Consider the following 16,827-nt stretch of genomic DNA (forward strand, 5'->3'; position numbering starts at 1 on the left):
AGGATTCTCAGAGGATGATGGCGTTGGAGATATTGGCCAAGGCTGGAGAAGAGCCGCGGTCGTATAACATGAGGCTAGTGCGGCTGCTCGTAGAGGCGTGTTGGAATCAAGGTGACCTACAGGAGAAGGAGATGCTAGATTATCATACTGCTATCCGGATTCCTTCGTATGTCCCCCATTCAGCTAAATGTCATGGACGGATATCACACCCAAGTTCTCACATCTAAACCCCCCATAAACGATACATGAAGCTATGAAGTTATTGTACTAAAATACTAAAATTGCCTAGAATGTTTGACTCTTTAAGTGAATGTCTATGTTGGACTGGCTGGTAGAAAATAAATCTACACTATATATTGCGGTAATAGAGCTTCTGCCATTGTCTGACTCAGTAGTTGTGGCGTCTATCAGTTTGTTAGATGCTTAGGTAAACATCATTTGACTGTGTGAAATTCAGCACGTTATATGACACGGCTAACAACTTGTAGAGGATCAAACATGCCGTTACGGAATGGAAACAGTCTGCAAACATCGAAAATAAGCTACCTCTAGAGAGTAAGAATCTACCCTTGCCACGATTGTTAATATTGATTGCCACCTTTTCATCCCCATCAAAAGTACTGACTTCAATAATAAAATATGAATAGCAGACTAAAGCTACAGTAAAAGGCGAAATGGGTGCCGCACAAGATTTGAACGATTATTCTAAGGACTGTAGCCCTCGAGACATGAACTTTTCGTGGGATGTATATAAGTGAATAGTTCCTAGCAGAGCTAGAACTGGCTGCAGGGAAGTACCCATGATTATACTACATGCTGACGAGGTCTTGCAGGACAGGGCTATAGTAGTTTGTTGCAGATTTTGTTCAAGACTTATTTAATCTTATTATCTAATATGTTCATTCATTCAAAAGCTCACTCATCTAACTCTAAATGATTTATATTCCCAGGTCTGCATCATCGGTTCGACGTTATGCGTATAGCAGTTAATAGTCAATAACCCGGCCCGCTTCCACAATCCCGAACTGTCATGTATTTTTAAAATCATGACGGTCACCCCCCAGCCTGACCATCCGATACAGACACATTGCCATATATGACTATCATGAATATCTTGAGCAAATTGGGATTCAGACACAGAGCCGTAGGACAGTGCTAGGTCGGCTTTGTATTTTCCAAACCGCCATTGCTTATCCGAATCAACGTTGAAGTTAAAGGAAATGAGTTTCGAGGGAACCACTGCCGCGGTGAGTCTCATAACTGGAAAATCACAAGTCTCATCAATATTTGGCACAATCATCTCCAAGGTTGTGGGACTACCCATTTCGTTCTCGAAGGAAATAGCCTCAAAAAGTTTACTAGACCACAAGTTATGTTTACTCCAGGGCATTTGATATCGGATTTCACCCTCCCATCCGGCCCAAGACCAGGAAGGGAATTGTGATCGACGATGTGGACTCTGTGAGAGGTCCCAGCAACTGGTTGTATGGTGCCAAGCTAGTGAATATACGAAACCAAGCCCTCGTTCCGCTGGTAGTGTTAGGTATGGTAACCCCCAAATATTGTGGACTGCGTGCTTTCGGTACCAGAATTGTTGCGCAATACCTCGAAATGCGTCCAGGGAATCCTTGGCAAAAGTCAATTTCCGGGCGGAATACTCTTCCACATTCGATAGATATTGACTGAGATTCTCTCCCTTTCCCTGTTTTTGGAGAATAAACCTGCCGAATTGCGCTGCACGATTCCTGCCGAAAACTCCACCTCTCAGGTCCTCGTAGCTTTTACTTCTGTCTTTGATGTGCAAACTATCGAGTGGAATATCGAGGCTCTCGAAGATATTCATTGCGCTGCACTCAAAATAAACCTGATCTTCTGTGAAAACAAGGCGGCGGCGGCTGAGGAGTGCTTCCTGAAAAGTCCATCCACGAGTAGACCAATGCGATGATTTGATTGCTGCTTGGGGGTCCCCCGCTGCCCACACTACTGCGACTTCGCCAATGTGGGCCACCGTTTGTGTCCCTGGGCGATTTCTTCCTACTCCTGGTAGACCATAGTTCTCATCTTGACCTGCTGCAGCGATTATAGTCACTTCGGCGTTGCCGTATATAGCACCCATTTGCCCAATTTGCTGATGCACGACTGTTGGATTGTTTTGATCAATGCAGTATCGGTCTACCCATAGATACCGGAATCCCATTGCCTGAGTAACCGCCATAGCATCTCGGATAACCAATGAGAGTTGAGTAGGTAGTTGCTTCCCATTACATGTAGTTATCTCTCTCTGGGTCGTGGGCTGTCCCCAAACGTAGCTCAGAGCCACATACGGCATCCCGGGCCCATGCTCTACAATAGATTGCTCCTCGCAATCAATGAGGCGAGTGCCACACAATTCTGTCTTTTTAGAGCGGCAGAGTAGCCCATGGTTTTTGTTGCAATAGTCAAACCATTTTCTAAATGTGCCCAAATCAAACCTAGGAGGTATTACCTTTAGTGACAAAGGAACCGCCTGTTGCTGGTCGCACTGTTGGAGCGCTGCACACCCAGATACTTGAATCAAATTCATGATTTTCTTGTGATTCTTGTGCAGATCATAGTTTTTGTTGGAAAACAGCATCAGAACCGGAAAGTCCCATGAGTGCCAAAATTTAGACCCAAACTTGAGTAATTTAAAAAAGCGTAAAAAGGACACTGCTCTTATCCAGTCGACGTCGCCGTCAAGTGCGAGATCTTCTTCTTCGACACGAGATTTGAAGAGTATTCTGCATAGATTACAGTTCGTCGTTCTCGCCACTCGGTATCGATGGCCAACATCAACGGCCCAGGTGTTGAAGTATCCCCAACGACCAGGGGCGAATTTATCGCCACCGTCCTTTTCTTCGACTAGTAGAGCCTTTGCAAGATCCAGATTGGCGCAATCTTCACATAGAAGCTCGGGAGATGACGACTTCTTTGGCGCCGTTAGGGTATGTTCGGGTTCTGTAGAAACGCCTTCTCTTTTTCGCGAGATCGCTTCCAAGGATAATGCCCTGGAGGTTGGGTTCCATGGTAGAGTAACTCAAATTATATCTTCGGTATAATCAGGATTGAATCATTTGTGAGAAACGGAACATGTAGTTTATAAGGGGTGTCTCGTAAAAAGAGGTGGAGGAGGGAAAGACACCAAGACGCGTACTGAGGCGGTGAGCACTGTTTCAACAATGATAGAATGGGATATGCATGTACCTCTATCTACGGGTACACAGCCCTGTTGACAGCCTAACTCGCAGCCCAACTCACAGCCTTATTGAAAGCCTTATGAATAGGCAATGTAGGACTTTAGGCACTGGGTATCACGTGAATTCTCTTACATGTAGACACCGCCTCCGACGGGGTAATCATTTCATGCCAGTAGTTTTCGAAGAGGTAGGATTTCGACTTCAGAAACTTTCAGTATCTAAAATCATTATTCAGTATAATTTTCATAACAGATAGGATTGAGTCGAGCGAATTGGAGAAATGAATCAATTAATTTAGCCCAAACACAGCTGATGAAAATTATATAATAAAGCCTCTCATTCAATGTATTGAAGACAAAGTGTACATTTGAATGGTCATCATTTCTATTACGCACCATTCTCTTATCCCATTATTTTTGTAAAAAGAAAATTCACAACTGAATTAATAGTCCTCATAATCAAGTAATTAGTATTATTTTTCATCTCAGCAACTCCAATTTTTCTCACTCGCAGTCTCCGATAGCAGTGTCTATTTATCATCGTTGTCGACTCAACCTCAACCCTTCTTTAGGCAATTGTAAATCATCGAACGACACTCATCAAACCAAATATTTCTTTCTCGTATTCTACATGGTCTTCTCAGCTTCCTGTAACAGTTTGATAATGCCTCCCTGCCCATAGCGCTTCGCCAACATAAGTGGTGTTTGACCTTCAAAATCCTTCAAACTAATATCAGCACCATTCTCTAATAGCAGTTTAACAATATGCTCATAACCATCAGGAATAGCCAAAGAGAGAGCTATCCCACCAATGTCATTTTTGATATTAATGCCTGCTCCCCATTTCAGCAGCAAGACCACAATATTGTCATACCCGCAAGTTACCGCTAACATAAGCGGCGTTCTGCCAGCATTGTCTTGTACATTAACTTTGGCTCCAGACGCGAGCAACAACGTAGCAATACCTTCATGCCCATTCAATGTAGCCATATGTAGCGGCGTAAAGTCATTTGCGTCTTTTAAATTGACTTCAGGGCCGCTTTCAAGTAGAAACGTAACAACATCTTCCTGCTTTTGGAAAACAGCTAAAAATAGTGGCGTTCCACCATCTTCATCTTTTGTATCAGCCTTGGCTCCAAATTTAACCAATAACTTAACAATGTCTCGATGCCCATTTAAAATAGCCAGTGATAACGGCTTTCTACCACTGCTATCAATTGTTGCTTCGGCGTCGGTTCCATTTTTCAATAATAGCTCGGCAATATCATGATGTCCATTCGAAATAGCTAATGATAGCAATGATAGACCATAGTAGATTTCACCAGCCTGGGCTCCATTTTCGAGCAACAGCTTGACAATATCTCCATGTCCATTTAAAACGGCTAATGATAGTGGCGTTACGGTATAGTAATCCAAGGCTGCTTCATAAAGCCTGAGTTGCTGTTTTAAGCAGGATTGAACATAATCTTGATTTCCGTCCATTATGGCTGATAAAAATGGCGTTTCAGTAATTTTAGGGTCATTTGCATGAGCCTCGGCTTTATGTTCCAGTATCAACCTGAGAATGCTTTGGTCTGTAATAGAAGCGGCCAACGATAGAGGACTTTTACCAATGCTGCTATCCTTTTCGTCAATTTTGGCTCCATTTTCTAACAACAGCTTGACGATGTTCTTGTGTCTTTCCATAATGGCCAACGATAGCGGCATCTTGTGTTCTGACTCTGTTGGGTTAATCAGAGCACCCGCATCTATCAGCAGCTTGAAAACGTCTTCATATCCATTTTTAGCGGCTAAGCATATCGGAGTCTCACCAACGGCATTCACACAGTTGATATTGGCACCCCTAGCTAGCAACATCTTCACCGCTGTCTTCTTATACCTGTTGACTGCGTGATGCAACGCTGTCCAGTCATAGTCATCGCCCCAATTTACTTCAACGTTGTCTCGTGTTAGCAGCAGCCACATATCATCCTGTGATGTTGAGGTTGCTGTTTTTAACACCGCTTCTACACGATCAAAGTGCATCAAACTTTGCAACGTGTAGTCGTCGTAAATTTTGTATTGCGTACTATTGTCACGTTTCCGTTTCTTCAGATTGTTCGAATTCAGCAGAGGCGTCATTCTTCCTGTCTGGATACACATCTTTCTCATTGGATATTGTGAGAGCCTGTATTTTCTTCGATCAAAATGCTCGAGCTTTTCACTCATGACTCTTTCAAAAGTCTCCATTGTTCCAAACAAGTCTCTGGCATAGATGGCGACCGGTTTATCTTCGCCCTTTCTTCTGCAATGAAGAATTGCGAGACCTAATCTCTGAGGGCCTATTCCCATAAAACGAACTTTCAAATGGACTCCTCTGCTATTTATAGTTAAAGCAGTAGTAGAATCGTTGAATGGATTGGATTGAATAATATCTCCAGAGTCTTTGAAAGCTTCAGTGGAGGTAGCCAGCAATCCGCCACGAGAGTCAGAAGATTTCCACGCAAAGAGACTATCATCATGTGAGATCCTCATGATTTCCTCTTGTAGCCTTAAAAAAGCTTGTTCGCCTTCTCCATAGATCAGTGGCATATGAATGCCGAATATTCCCAATAAACAATAAGCACGATCTTCAAGTCGTTGCGTTCTTCTCTTGGAAGCCCATGACATTCTTTGTGCAATACTGGCTGTGTCAAGGTCATCATCGCCGCAGAGGATGCTTACAGGTATGCCAGTGCATTCGGATATGTTCTGTTGTTGGCTCTTTTTGGTTCCGATATCATGCCAGTTCTCATCTACAAAACAAATGTCTGTTGGGGCGAGCAACTCTTGCAGGGTCCAACCTCTTGTAAACCACTCGCTTTCCTTAAAAGTAGATTTCGAGGGCACGTCTGCAAGATAGGCATAGCATCTCTCAGCTTGGTGATACCAAAGGAACATGGAGTTAATCGCCTCTGACAGCTCAGCACTACTTGTCTTGTCTATGCAACAAGTATCAATCCAGACATATTCGAAGCCGTCTGCCCTGGCTTTAGAACAGCATTGTTGCACTTTCTTAAACCTTTCTTTCCTTTCATTCGCCTTCAGCCCTGCTTCCAGGTCCTGATAGGTGAGTTCATCTTTTCCCCACCTATGTGATAGGATAGCGTACGGCGGAATATCACCGTACTCGAATGTCTGAATCTCGATTGTATCAGTCTTTAGTAGACGCATGATTCTGAATATCCGTTGACCATATGAGGCCAAACCTAGGAAAGTATGAATAAATCCTGATTTTTCTTAGCTAGTCACAAAACAAACAATTAAAAAATATAAAGAAGTAAAACATCCAAATGAATGAGAAATGAAAAAAGCAGGATTGCGCGTGAGGGGTAAATGGAGGTGCAGATGCAGCCTGCAGGCAACGATGCCGGCTGCCTTCTTATTGGGGCTGCGGGTATCTTCACTGCATTCACACCAATCAAAGATTACCAAGTGTATAATATCAGCATTAAGTCAAGAATATATTTACATATAAAAGCTAAATTGATTGAGCGTATTCCTGCCGCTCGAGACGCATTACCCCGTTCATTTCCAGCAAAAGCCTTCAATACTCCGGCTTGCGGCCTACCATCAGATACATTGGCGTAAACAGCTTCTTCTTCCCTCCTTCAACAAGTGCGTCCGCTGCCTTTCCAAGACTCTGAGCAGTCTTCCTAGTACCAGACGGTGCAATCCCCAACAGCTCCAAAAGCGAAATAAAAGCATGCGACACCTCTCTGCCAAAGCGATTCATCCTCAAGACCGTAAAGACATCCGCCAGCGTCTGCGCATAACGAAGATCAGTGCCCAGAGGCCAGTACCACGGCGCAACGCTGGTCTCGTTGCTATAGTCCTCAGCGAGGTCGTAGTGGGTTTCGAGAGTGAAACCTGCGCCCTGAATGGCGGCGAGACCGTCTTCTACTTTGAGCATTTGAGCAATACCATCGCCCTGTTCGATATCGAGACGGATTTGGCGATGAGTTAAGTCGTCATTATTGAAGGCATCTGTCATGAACCATTCGTAGACGCCAAACACGCCACCAGGTTTTAGTACACGGAAAATTTCTCTGTATGCGCTTTCAAGGTTCGGCGCATGAACTGTAGCTTCGATTGCGTATACGGCATCGAACGAGTTATCGGGGAAAGGTAGGTTCTGTGAAATACGAAGCGTATTAGTTTTCCGTAGCTATTGTTTTGTCGGTATAGAAGTGGATGCACATACCATGAAATCACCCTGAACGAAATCAAGCTTGTGAGTAAGCTTTTCTTTGACTGCGTATTGCTTTGCTCGACTGATTTGGTAAGAATTGATGTTCAAACCGGTGACGTGGGCTCCGGTAAACTTGACGATTTCTCGTGCTGGTCCTCCAACACCGCAGCCAACATCCAGCACCCGCATGCCAGGCTTGATGCCAATGTTACTTGCTAGAAAGTGTTCATGTCGAGCCACAGCCTGATTAAATCTCTCCCCGTAGGCAAACCTGCAAAAGTGGAATGCCTCGCCCCAGCCATATTCGTAAAGATCGGTCGCCAAGTTGTAATACCTGTTTGATACAGTCCGAGTTAGCAACAATCGGTTTGCAAAGTAGCACGGAGACAGGGCTTCATACTGTCTAGTTAGGCTTGCATAATCAGTAACTCGAGCCTGTCGAACGGCTTCAGTCTCGTCTTCAGCTTTCTTATCATCCCAGTGCTGGAAGTATTCAACTACAGCTGCCTTGTGAGCATCATTGTCTTTGTTTATCATGGCACGAAGACCGCCTTGAGATGTTGACGAGCTCTTGTGCAAGATTTTATCAAACGCCATGTTTCTGGCTTGGTCAGCCGGAAGAAGTGCTTGAGTTTCGGCCATTGTTGTGGATAGATTCGGATTTAGGACACAAAGATGGACGAGCTGTGGGAGGAAGAATGGGAGGAACAGAATGACTTTGAATATGGAATCCGAAGATGACGGGGCTTGAAACAGAGAGGAATTCAGATTCTTATACTTGTAAACAGCTGACTTTCATATCTATCATCCAGACTTCATCAATCAACTACACGCAGCTGGACAGTGTTGCCGCCCTGTCGTATCACAAGCGCGCGCGTCCGAATACGAATGCGGCACCCGGTTATACGCGTATTGATATCTATACGCGGGGCATGGGTATTAATACGCGTATAGCTGGACACTATTGCCCAATCAAATCCTTCACTATCATTTAGCTTCGTATATTTCGGGCGTATATCTAATAATACGCGTAAATGTAATCTCGATGGTGCATATTGAGTTGTTTCGGCGGCCGCATTACAAATTTGAAAAAGGGATCATGCTCACGGAGAAGCTGCTGTATGGAGCAAGTAGAAGTTATCTCCGGGCTTATCCATAGATGGGCGACTCAGTTCACGTTGAAAAGCCTTGCATGAGTAAGTGTGTAGAGATGGCGTAATTTTACCTGGCGGAGAAGGCGAAACTTCATTTGTCTCCCTGGTTTAGCTGTATATTGACTCTGTGCTAGATATTAAGAAAAGGCTCTGCATTATCTCCTTTTTATTTCATTGAAGATGAGTAATCTCTATGAGACACTGTGTGGCCAATATACTCGCAAATATCGGTACCTCTCCTAACGTTGAAATATCCAAACAGCTTGTGTAATTGTCTAAAGAGTACGTGTAATTCAACTTCTCTTCCACAGCTGTACTAAATGAGGCGGATCTGCTAAATTCTCACGGGGAAAGTCCTTCCCGCGCATGTCTCTCCAAGGCTGACCGTCTTCTCAGCTTTGAAAGCAAACTCCTCCTTTTCTCTTCTTCGCACAATCTCCTTGCCAAAAACACTTATTTCACCCTGAACGGAATCTATATTATTAACTCCAGCATTTCCTTGTCCCACCTACCCTCCCTTTTTCCGTATCGCTCGACAGCAGCCATGGAGGATTTCGCCGCAACGCCCCTGTCCGAAATTTCTTCTTCAGACCTTATACATGCATTCGGCGCATCTTCGCAAAAGTGGGATAATGAACAAACATAGGTCGTTAGACGAGTTCCCCCTGCCCAGCCATGGTCCAGAATACACCCTTCCTCGCTGTTTGGAATTTTCGACTCTCTCCCTAACAGCACTGTGAAGCGAATCCTCAGCCTCCTCGACGTTCAATCTTTGACGCGAGTTGCACGAACATGCACTGCCGGAGCCAGGTTAATGCAGACTCTCCCAGCTTATGTCGACATGCTCAAGCACGCGCCCCGAATTCTTAGGGCCCTTGGCCAGACGAACCTCCTCAAACACCATTCGATCGCACTGCTGACACACGTTCTTCGAAACGACGGCCGTTGCTGTGCCTGTAAGAGGAGATTCGGTGGATACATGTTTCTTCCTACGGCTGACCGCGTCTGCCGCATTTGCGTCAAATCCGATCCATGCTTTCAGATGGTCCCCTATCCTATGCTGTTGCGATATGGGGTGCTCACTCATTCCCAACGTTATACGCTCCCTGTCATGCGTGTTCATCCGGCCTACTTTGTGGAAATGCTAGGTGAAGAGAGATTTGTCCCTCAATATCTCGTGAGCATCAAGGATGTAGGGCTACACAAGATGCTGCCGATTCGGCACAGACTTGATGCTGCTGCCCAAGAGCAGCTGTTCCGCGCCGAGAGGAGATACACTCGCGGCTTTGACACTACCATCAGATATCCCGTAAACAGTCATTTTCCTCTAAAGTACGTGGATAGCCCCGAGGCACTGCAGCATCAAGACTTTGATAGTGATCCGCAACAACTATATCGAGCCGAGGGGGACAACTATCCCGGCAGGGCGTACATAAAGTTCCCGAACGTGTCCAGCAAGGGAAATACCAACCGCACAGAACGCGGGATATTGTGCTTGGGATGTTGGCATGCCTACGAATTGCTCTGTGACCGTGCAAACCCGGACCGAGTCAGCGATCTGTGCCCTCCGTTTATGCTTATTCGTGACCAGCGCTTGATTAACCGAGATCAGCTGCTGCGGAAAGGCGAGTTTCGGGAACATGTCATTCACTGTCCTGGCATTCAGGGGCTTTTGGAAGAATGGCAGCAAGGGACTCAGAGATGGATGCCAGGTTCTCCGCAATAGCTGCGGTAGAGTAGAGGTGAATATTAGATGAAGCTATAGTTTGGAAAATGATATTTGGGAGAAAAGCGCTATGTTTTAAAACAGTACAGCGATAAATACAAGTTTTGAGCATTCCAAAAGCTTTTCCCATACAATATTTTTTTCTTTCTCGTAGTCACATGAATATATTCGTTAGTATCCAAAATCCTCCCAAACCACGTCTTCGCTCTCCAGCCAACCTCTCAATGAAGTTAAAAGTGATGCTCCCGTGCATAGATAGAATTTCTTTTCACCTCCCTTCATGTCTTCAAGATCCTGGGTGTTGATCCGTCGCTCCTGTACCGTTGCCCCGCGCTCGCTGATCTTCTCAAGCAGCTTCTTGGTTTCATCTGAAGCAAGGGATCCCGTTGCGAATATGGTGCTCCTCTCCGCCAATCCGGGGATCTTGTCGAATGTGTGAATCGCCAGGGGAAGATCCACGCCACGCAGTGTCCACAACAGCGTGAGCGGGACGGAGGCGTCGAGCACGGCTTTGGCCTGCGCGAGGAGGGGCGTGATGCCGACGCCACCAGCGACGAAGACGGGTTGCTTTCCTGCTGTGGATGCGGAAGTGGGCAGCTTGAAGGCATCTTTACCTTCGAAGCCCATGACGGAGATGTCTAATGGAGACACGGGGTTGTGGCGCCAGAGGAATTTCGTAACAGGGCCGTGGAGGCGGGCTGTGATTTGGAAGAGGTCCTTGCTGGAGAGGGAACCAGGAGGACTGGAGACGGTAAAGGTGCGGACGTAGTCGTCGTTGAGGGATTGGGGGTCGCGGTCGTTCATGTGGGCGTAGCCGGTGCTGAGCTCGGTTTCGAAGCCCATGGTGACGTGGTGGCCTGGTTGCCATTGGGGCAAGTTGCGGGGGCTTGTCGTTTCGAGCTTGAACGTGAAGACGGCGATTGTTGGCGTGAGAATCTCTCTCGACACGAGGGTGGCGTTGATGTCTGGACGGTCTGTGGATGCCAAGGCGGGTGCTCGTTCGGAGAGGAGATACCTGACGGGGGGGTTGTAAGGGGAGGGCTCGTTGGGAGTGCCGCGGAAAGGGAGGCTCGCTTTGACGAGGTGGGAGGCTGAGACGGTGATTCTGACGGCCATGTTGGAGCGTGGGAGGAGGGCGGCGGCGTCTTTGCCGAGAAGGATGGTCGTGTGGCCGGTGAGGTAGAGGGCGTTGGAGGTGTCGTAGTCGGGGATGACGATGCCGATGAGGGGGTTGACTTTGAGGTTTCCTAGGGATTGGTATAGTCTGTTTCCAGAATCTGAGGTGTGTTTTGTTAGTACGGTTGTATATATGATGAAGATATAAGTGATCAATGAGATACTCACATTCTGGATATACCAACTCTACGCCCCCTTCATCATTCTGCAATACTCGAATGAAACCTTTCGGTCCTCCTCTGTGATTGGTATCCATACTGTCTCCATCTGTACTCGACAAGAAGAACATGTCTGCTTTCTCAATCAAAGCAATTGCTTCTGGCGGGAGAGTCCCATCTGGACCTCCAGGCACCAATTCAGCCCGAGGCACAGTCGGTTCCAGTGCCTTTTTGTTGATATACTTGGGACAATTGCCCAGACTCTCCTGCACATGCATCGCCAACTGGACTTCACCGTCGGGACCTGGCATGTCTCCTCCGGCAATGAGACGACCAGCGAGTTTCACACGGTCACGGGTTTCGAGATCGATGGATAGGGCGGACATCATCTTGCCTCCCTCAGGCCTTATAATGCCTTCTTCACCAGGTTCGCTGCTCACTTTGCTGTCGGACGACTTCCAGAAAACATCATATACAGGATCATACTCCTTGTCCACAGCACTTCTGATGCCCAAAACGCCTTCGGCCACGGGTCTCGCAAAGCCCCTCTCACCACCCCAGATCGTCGTCCATGGCCTCCCTTCACTGTCCAGCGTTCCGAGCGCAAGAAGCTGCGAGTGCATCACCCGTACGGCATACGGCGTAGGGAATCCGCGTGAAGTCGGGTTTTCAAAGTGAGGGTTGCGGGCCTCGCGGTGCATGGCCCGCTCGCCCTCGTGCCAGCCGCCGGATATGAGGGACGGCATTGCGGCGTCGATGGGGATGGAGGCGTTGGTGGTGATGAAGCTGAGGGGGGTTGTCGGCAGGGACAGCAGCTGTGTGAGGTTATAGGAGATTTGGGAGAGGAGCATGCCTCGACATGGCAACGCTGCTGTATAAGTGAGATGTTTATGAGAAGGAAGAGGTTGAGATTGGATGAGGAGCTACAGAGCAAAGCGACTAGCAATTATAAAGCAATGCACCTTTTTAGAGAGAGACCAATCAATGATTAGATGGCACAAGCATTGGCGTGGCGTTCACTCAAATCAAAAAGCATGCCGCTGCGGCGTTGTCTGGAGATACTGACAAATCATTCGGCCGGTAAATGCACCTAGGTTTGTTCAAGTTACCCTATTCGGCGCCGCCATCGATGCTAGCGCTGACTATTCATCCAAGGTTAAGATGAATCTGGAGGAATGGAACCCCCGCATAGAGGGCTGAAGAATCCCGGCATTTGCATTCCATATGTGGAATCTTTTTGCGATTGTCGTATATCTACGTTTTTGTAATTGAAGAAACGAACAAGATGCTTTTCTCTTCTCTATTTATAATAAAATCTTTGATGATTATGGCGAGAGTATAATGCACTTGAGTCTACATCTCAATGCCTATCTCTCTCAGATCCAACCATGGTATGTTGGGTGTAGTATATGAATTTCACCCTCGGCAGCACCGACGTTGTCCGCCGTCTGCCTCAACCTTCCCTCGCCTGACGCCTTACGTTTATCGTAGATCATGATCAAAATAGTAGTGGTAATATGAGTTAAATAAATAAGGAGAAAGAGGTTTTAGTTCCGAACCTGCCGGGACACAAATTAGGAGGTAGGCTAGCTCTAATATCTACCACTGCTCTGCGCTTCAACATCATAGCTATAGGATGCTCCTGATTGAGCCTGGGGGTTATAGTAGTCCTGGGTATTTTGGCGCACCGGTGGTCTGGTGTTGGGCGGCAAGCGTTGTCCGGCGTAGGAATTGTCTGCTGGTGGAGAGCGATTGGGATTGGACATTGGCTCGGTCATTTGTCGCTGAGGGGAGAATCGCATTCCGCGCAGAGGTACTTGGTTTGACGCGCTTGTCGCGCTTCTCATAGGCCCCTGCGGTGCTCTAGAGTATGTTGACCCGGCGGCAGATGGCGCTGGGCTGGATCGACCCTCGTTGTTAAAGGTGTACGACCTTGGCGGCGGGCCTCGCCAGGATTGACTGTCGTCCTGCATTTGCTGGTTCCCGCCATAGCTGTCGGCGAATCGAGGCGGGATAGGCCTTGCCGTTGGCGCGTACAGCGGGGATGCTGCCGCCGAACCCATGCTAATGGGGCTCTCGGTGAACGGCTGCTGGCGATACGAGGAGTTTGACGTAGTCCTCATATGGTTCAGGTCCGGCCGAGCGCCACCACTGGTTCTGAATGAGTCTCCCGTTCCACTTCTTTGAAGATTTGGCATGGCAGGGAGCATGTCTTCTGGCGAGGCCGATCTTGGATTTGAGTACCCCATATCAGCCGCCGAACTGATCAACGGAGCTCGAGCTGAGTAGCTCGAGGCCGTGGTGGCTCCTGTCATGCTTCGCTGTGGCATCGGCCGCTTGAAGTCGTTGACAGGGGTACCCGGACTCGAGGTATAAGTCGGCAAAGGTGGCTGCGGCGCCGCGAAGCCGAGGTTTGGCAAAGTCGGCAGTGAGGCATCCGGATGTGCTTCGCCCTTTTCGCTCATGGCTGCCTTCATCCTGTCGACCTGGCCCTTGGCAAGCGCCTTGTTGACAGTCTTGGTGACAATCTTGAGCAGGGAGTTGTTGACCTTTCGCTCACAGTAGCCGGTGAGGCCGCCATCGTCACGAGGAATCCAGTGAAAGAGGAAAAAGACATAAAAGAGGGCAGCGGAAATCAAATACAGAGCCGAAAAGACCCAGATGACCAGAGTGAAGCACATGCCTCCAAGAATAGCAGCCTGTCGGAAGTCGTGTTGCGCGAGCGTCTTGATCTTGTCAAAGAAGGAGGAAATGGAGCCCTCGACCGAACTCTCAGAAACAGCGAGTTTTGCCATGTAGACAGATCGTAAGGTGAGTGCATTTACAACCTGACGGGGGCTGGTGCAAAAGATGACACGGATCCAGGCTATAAGCGACAGAAGATGGTCAGTAAGATGAGTTGAGGCAGCCAAGAAACCAATGACCTATACGATACGCACATTGAAAGCTAAAGTATGTAAATAGGGCGATATACTCAGCACCCTTTTTACTCTTTGTGAGTTCCGTAAAGACAAGAAACCGTCTAAATCCTTGCCCCGATCCAAGGCGAATAGACTCCCAGCGCACAGCAAGACTGTCCAGATAGACCTCAGCAACGTTGCCCCTCTTGATCTTTCGAGCGGCGCGGATCCATTCGAAGCCGAGATTGATAAAGGACAAGATGATGCAGCCTGAGAAGATCCATCTCGAGATGGAAATGGGAATGGCGGGCTCGATTTCGGACGACCATCGGTTGAAGACGAGAAGCTGGACGGCAGTGAAGGTATCGACTCCGTAGACGGCGAGTGAGATGATGAGGCCTATCCAGAGGGTGATGTAGGCAAAGATGGGGCCGCAGCCCTTGGCCTTGAAGTCGGAGAGGTTGATGTAGTCCCATTTCTGGTCGGTATATTGCCGGACCTCTTTGCTGCGGTGAGTGAGGCAGCCCATTGTGTCGGTACTTGTTTGATGTTGATACGATCAATCACCTCACGTGCTGCTGTGGAAGCCGAAACTTTTGAAGGCTAAAAGGGCAATAAGACGTATAAGAAAAAAGGGCGGGAAAAAAAAAGAGAGAGAATGAATTGAGATACAATCTCGAACAAGAAAAAAAAACCAAGCGAAAATTCAATTGTCTCGTAGAGAGCGTATTGTACGGTCCTGCCGATAGATAGCACTCGTCGTCCCTCGCCTGCGAAGTTGCGACGGCGCTGCCTCAGCAAAAGACAAAACAAAAAAGAAGGACGGAACCAGCGATGAAGATGCACGCTGCGAACCTGAAAACAGGAAAAAAGAAGAAAAGAAGAAAAGGGAAACAAACGACTGGCGTCTATTCAAGAAGAAAACCAAAAGCGCCAACAGACTGGCATGAGTGGGCAATTGCTGCCGCTAAGAAAAGAAGCGCGAGCCCTTGATCTTAGACACGGCGGCGAATTGGGAAAAGAGGCGCTGAGAGAATGAGACAGACCAGCGCCAAAGAGTTTTCCCCCCATGCAGGAGCCCGTCAAAAGGGCGAATTGGGATCGGCCAGCGAAAGCAGTGCGGCTAAACAGAGAAGAAGCGGAATGGAGAGGAGGAGGGAAAAAAAGAGAGGAAAACGAGTGACTGGTTGGCTGGGCTAAAAGCAGAGAGCCGTTGAGAGGGCCGGAAGGGTGGGCTTGGCGTCGCAGAATGAGCCCCTTGAGCGTGTGTCAAGATGGCTGGGGGTGTGTTTTGGGTGTTGGAGAGTCGCTATGAGTATGAGGTGGCCGAAAGAAGCAGAAGAGCCGTTGATGGGCTTGAATGTCGGACAGCAGCGCTTAAAAGAGTGGAAGCTGCTGGGTTGGTGGCAGCAGCAGCAGCAGCAGCAGCATTGTTGTTGCTGAAGTGAGGTGAGAGTGAAGATATGAAGGAGGCAGATGCTATTTACTATGTGCCAACTAATACCATCAGTGGGTAGCATTGATATTTAGTAGTACCACCACTGCTACTATGCTGTTCATGGCATTGCCATCTCATCTAGATGGAGCAGACGGGTGAAATGAGATGAAAATGCCTGGCGCTAGGCAGTACATTGTCTGTACATTATGCTATAAAGACGTGAGAGATAAGATGAGGCCGTCCCCGATTAGTGCCATCACCACACTATTGGACATGGAGTCGCCATGCAGGTACTCTGCGCTGCAGCACTGGCGCCGCGTCTGCACAAGTCACTCCCACGCACGCTCCCCTGCCAGCGGTCGGTCGCTCGCTCGCTTAATGCTATTCCCGGCAAACACTCTTGACTCTGAGTCTCGCTGCCGCAATCTCTCAGGGCCTCGCACTGCACTTCACAGGCCTCCTCCTCCCGAGCTTAGCGCCCCCCGAGCGCGGGCATCTTGAAACCGCCCCTGCAGGGCCCTCCTCCGCGCCGCCTGAGTGGCCGCTGTGCAGCCGATCGCCTCAGCACTACCAGGGGACGCTCAGGCACCTGTGGCCTGTGATTGGCGCGCGGCTTTGGGGGGGCACCCCTGCTGCTTTTGAAGCTGCTGGGCTCGGCCGGTCTGGGGAGGGGATGCGTTGGGCGGCGATCTTTGGCTGCTTCCGGTTTCACATTGATCCAACAGAGCAGCGTCTTGCTTGTCCTTTTCCCGCCGGGATGCTGCTTGTGGAGTTGGAATATGATGGATCGTCTGGACTTGGCGCGCTGAACAAAAGAAGGAGAAAAGAAGAAAACGAGTGGCTATCAAGTA

The 16,827-nt window shown here is 48.2% G+C and overlaps 6 protein-coding genes across 6 annotated transcripts; 1 reads left to right on the forward strand and 5 right to left on the reverse strand.

Moving 5' to 3' along the window:
- Positions 1–848: 848 nt before the first annotated feature.
- On the reverse strand, positions 849–3,279 carry TrAFT101_007715 (uncharacterized protein). The gene has a single exon (XM_066128126.1). It carries the CDS (start codon positions 2,612–2,614, stop codon positions 920–922), a length of 1,695 nt encoding a protein of 564 aa, XP_065984242.1. The 5' UTR covers positions 2,615–3,279; the 3' UTR covers positions 849–919.
- A 341-nt stretch (positions 3,280–3,620) lies between these two features.
- On the reverse strand, positions 3,621–6,555 carry TrAFT101_007716 (uncharacterized protein). Its single transcript, XM_066128127.1, has one exon. It carries the CDS (start codon positions 6,404–6,406, stop codon positions 3,842–3,844), a length of 2,565 nt encoding a protein of 854 aa, XP_065984243.1. The 5' UTR covers positions 6,407–6,555; the 3' UTR covers positions 3,621–3,841.
- Positions 6,556–6,681: 126 nt separating this feature from the next.
- On the reverse strand, positions 6,682–8,092 carry ERG6_3 (Delta(24)-sterol C-methyltransferase). Its single transcript, XM_024900543.2, has 3 exons — positions 7,825–8,092; positions 7,437–7,758; positions 6,682–7,367 (listed from the first exon to the last, which is right to left on the reverse strand). Exons 1-3 carry the CDS (start codon positions 8,064–8,066, stop codon positions 6,780–6,782), a joined length of 1,152 nt encoding a protein of 383 aa, XP_024759182.2. The 5' UTR covers positions 8,067–8,092; the 3' UTR covers positions 6,682–6,779.
- Positions 8,093–9,419: 1,327 nt separating this feature from the next.
- On the forward strand, positions 9,420–10,304 carry TrAFT101_007718 (uncharacterized protein; the record flags this gene model as incomplete). Its single annotated transcript, XM_024906849.2, has 1 exon — positions 9,420–10,304. One exon carries the CDS (start codon positions 9,420–9,422, stop codon positions 10,302–10,304), a length of 885 nt encoding a protein of 294 aa, XP_024759181.2.
- Positions 10,305–10,475: 171 nt separating this feature from the next.
- On the reverse strand, positions 10,476–12,489 carry TrAFT101_007719 (uncharacterized protein; the record flags this gene model as incomplete). The annotated part of the gene is made up of 2 exons (XM_024900515.2): positions 10,476–11,581; positions 11,649–12,489. The coding sequence occupies 2 exons, from the start codon at positions 12,487–12,489 to the stop codon at positions 10,476–10,478; spliced, it is 1,947 nt and encodes a 648-aa protein (XP_024759180.2).
- Positions 12,490–13,230: 741 nt separating this feature from the next.
- Positions 13,231–15,067, reverse strand: TrAFT101_007720 (uncharacterized protein; the record flags this gene model as incomplete). Its single annotated transcript, XM_024904129.1, has 2 exons — positions 13,231–14,504; positions 14,578–15,067. 2 exons carry the CDS (start codon positions 15,065–15,067, stop codon positions 13,231–13,233), a joined length of 1,764 nt encoding a protein of 587 aa, XP_024759179.1.
- Between the last annotated feature and the right edge of the window lie 1,760 nt (positions 15,068–16,827).

Source organism: Trichoderma asperellum, chromosome 4 (genome assembly GCF_020647865.1).
Source record: "Trichoderma asperellum chromosome 4, complete sequence".
NCBI classification, from domain to species: Eukaryota; Fungi; Ascomycota; class Sordariomycetes; order Hypocreales; family Hypocreaceae; genus Trichoderma; species Trichoderma asperellum.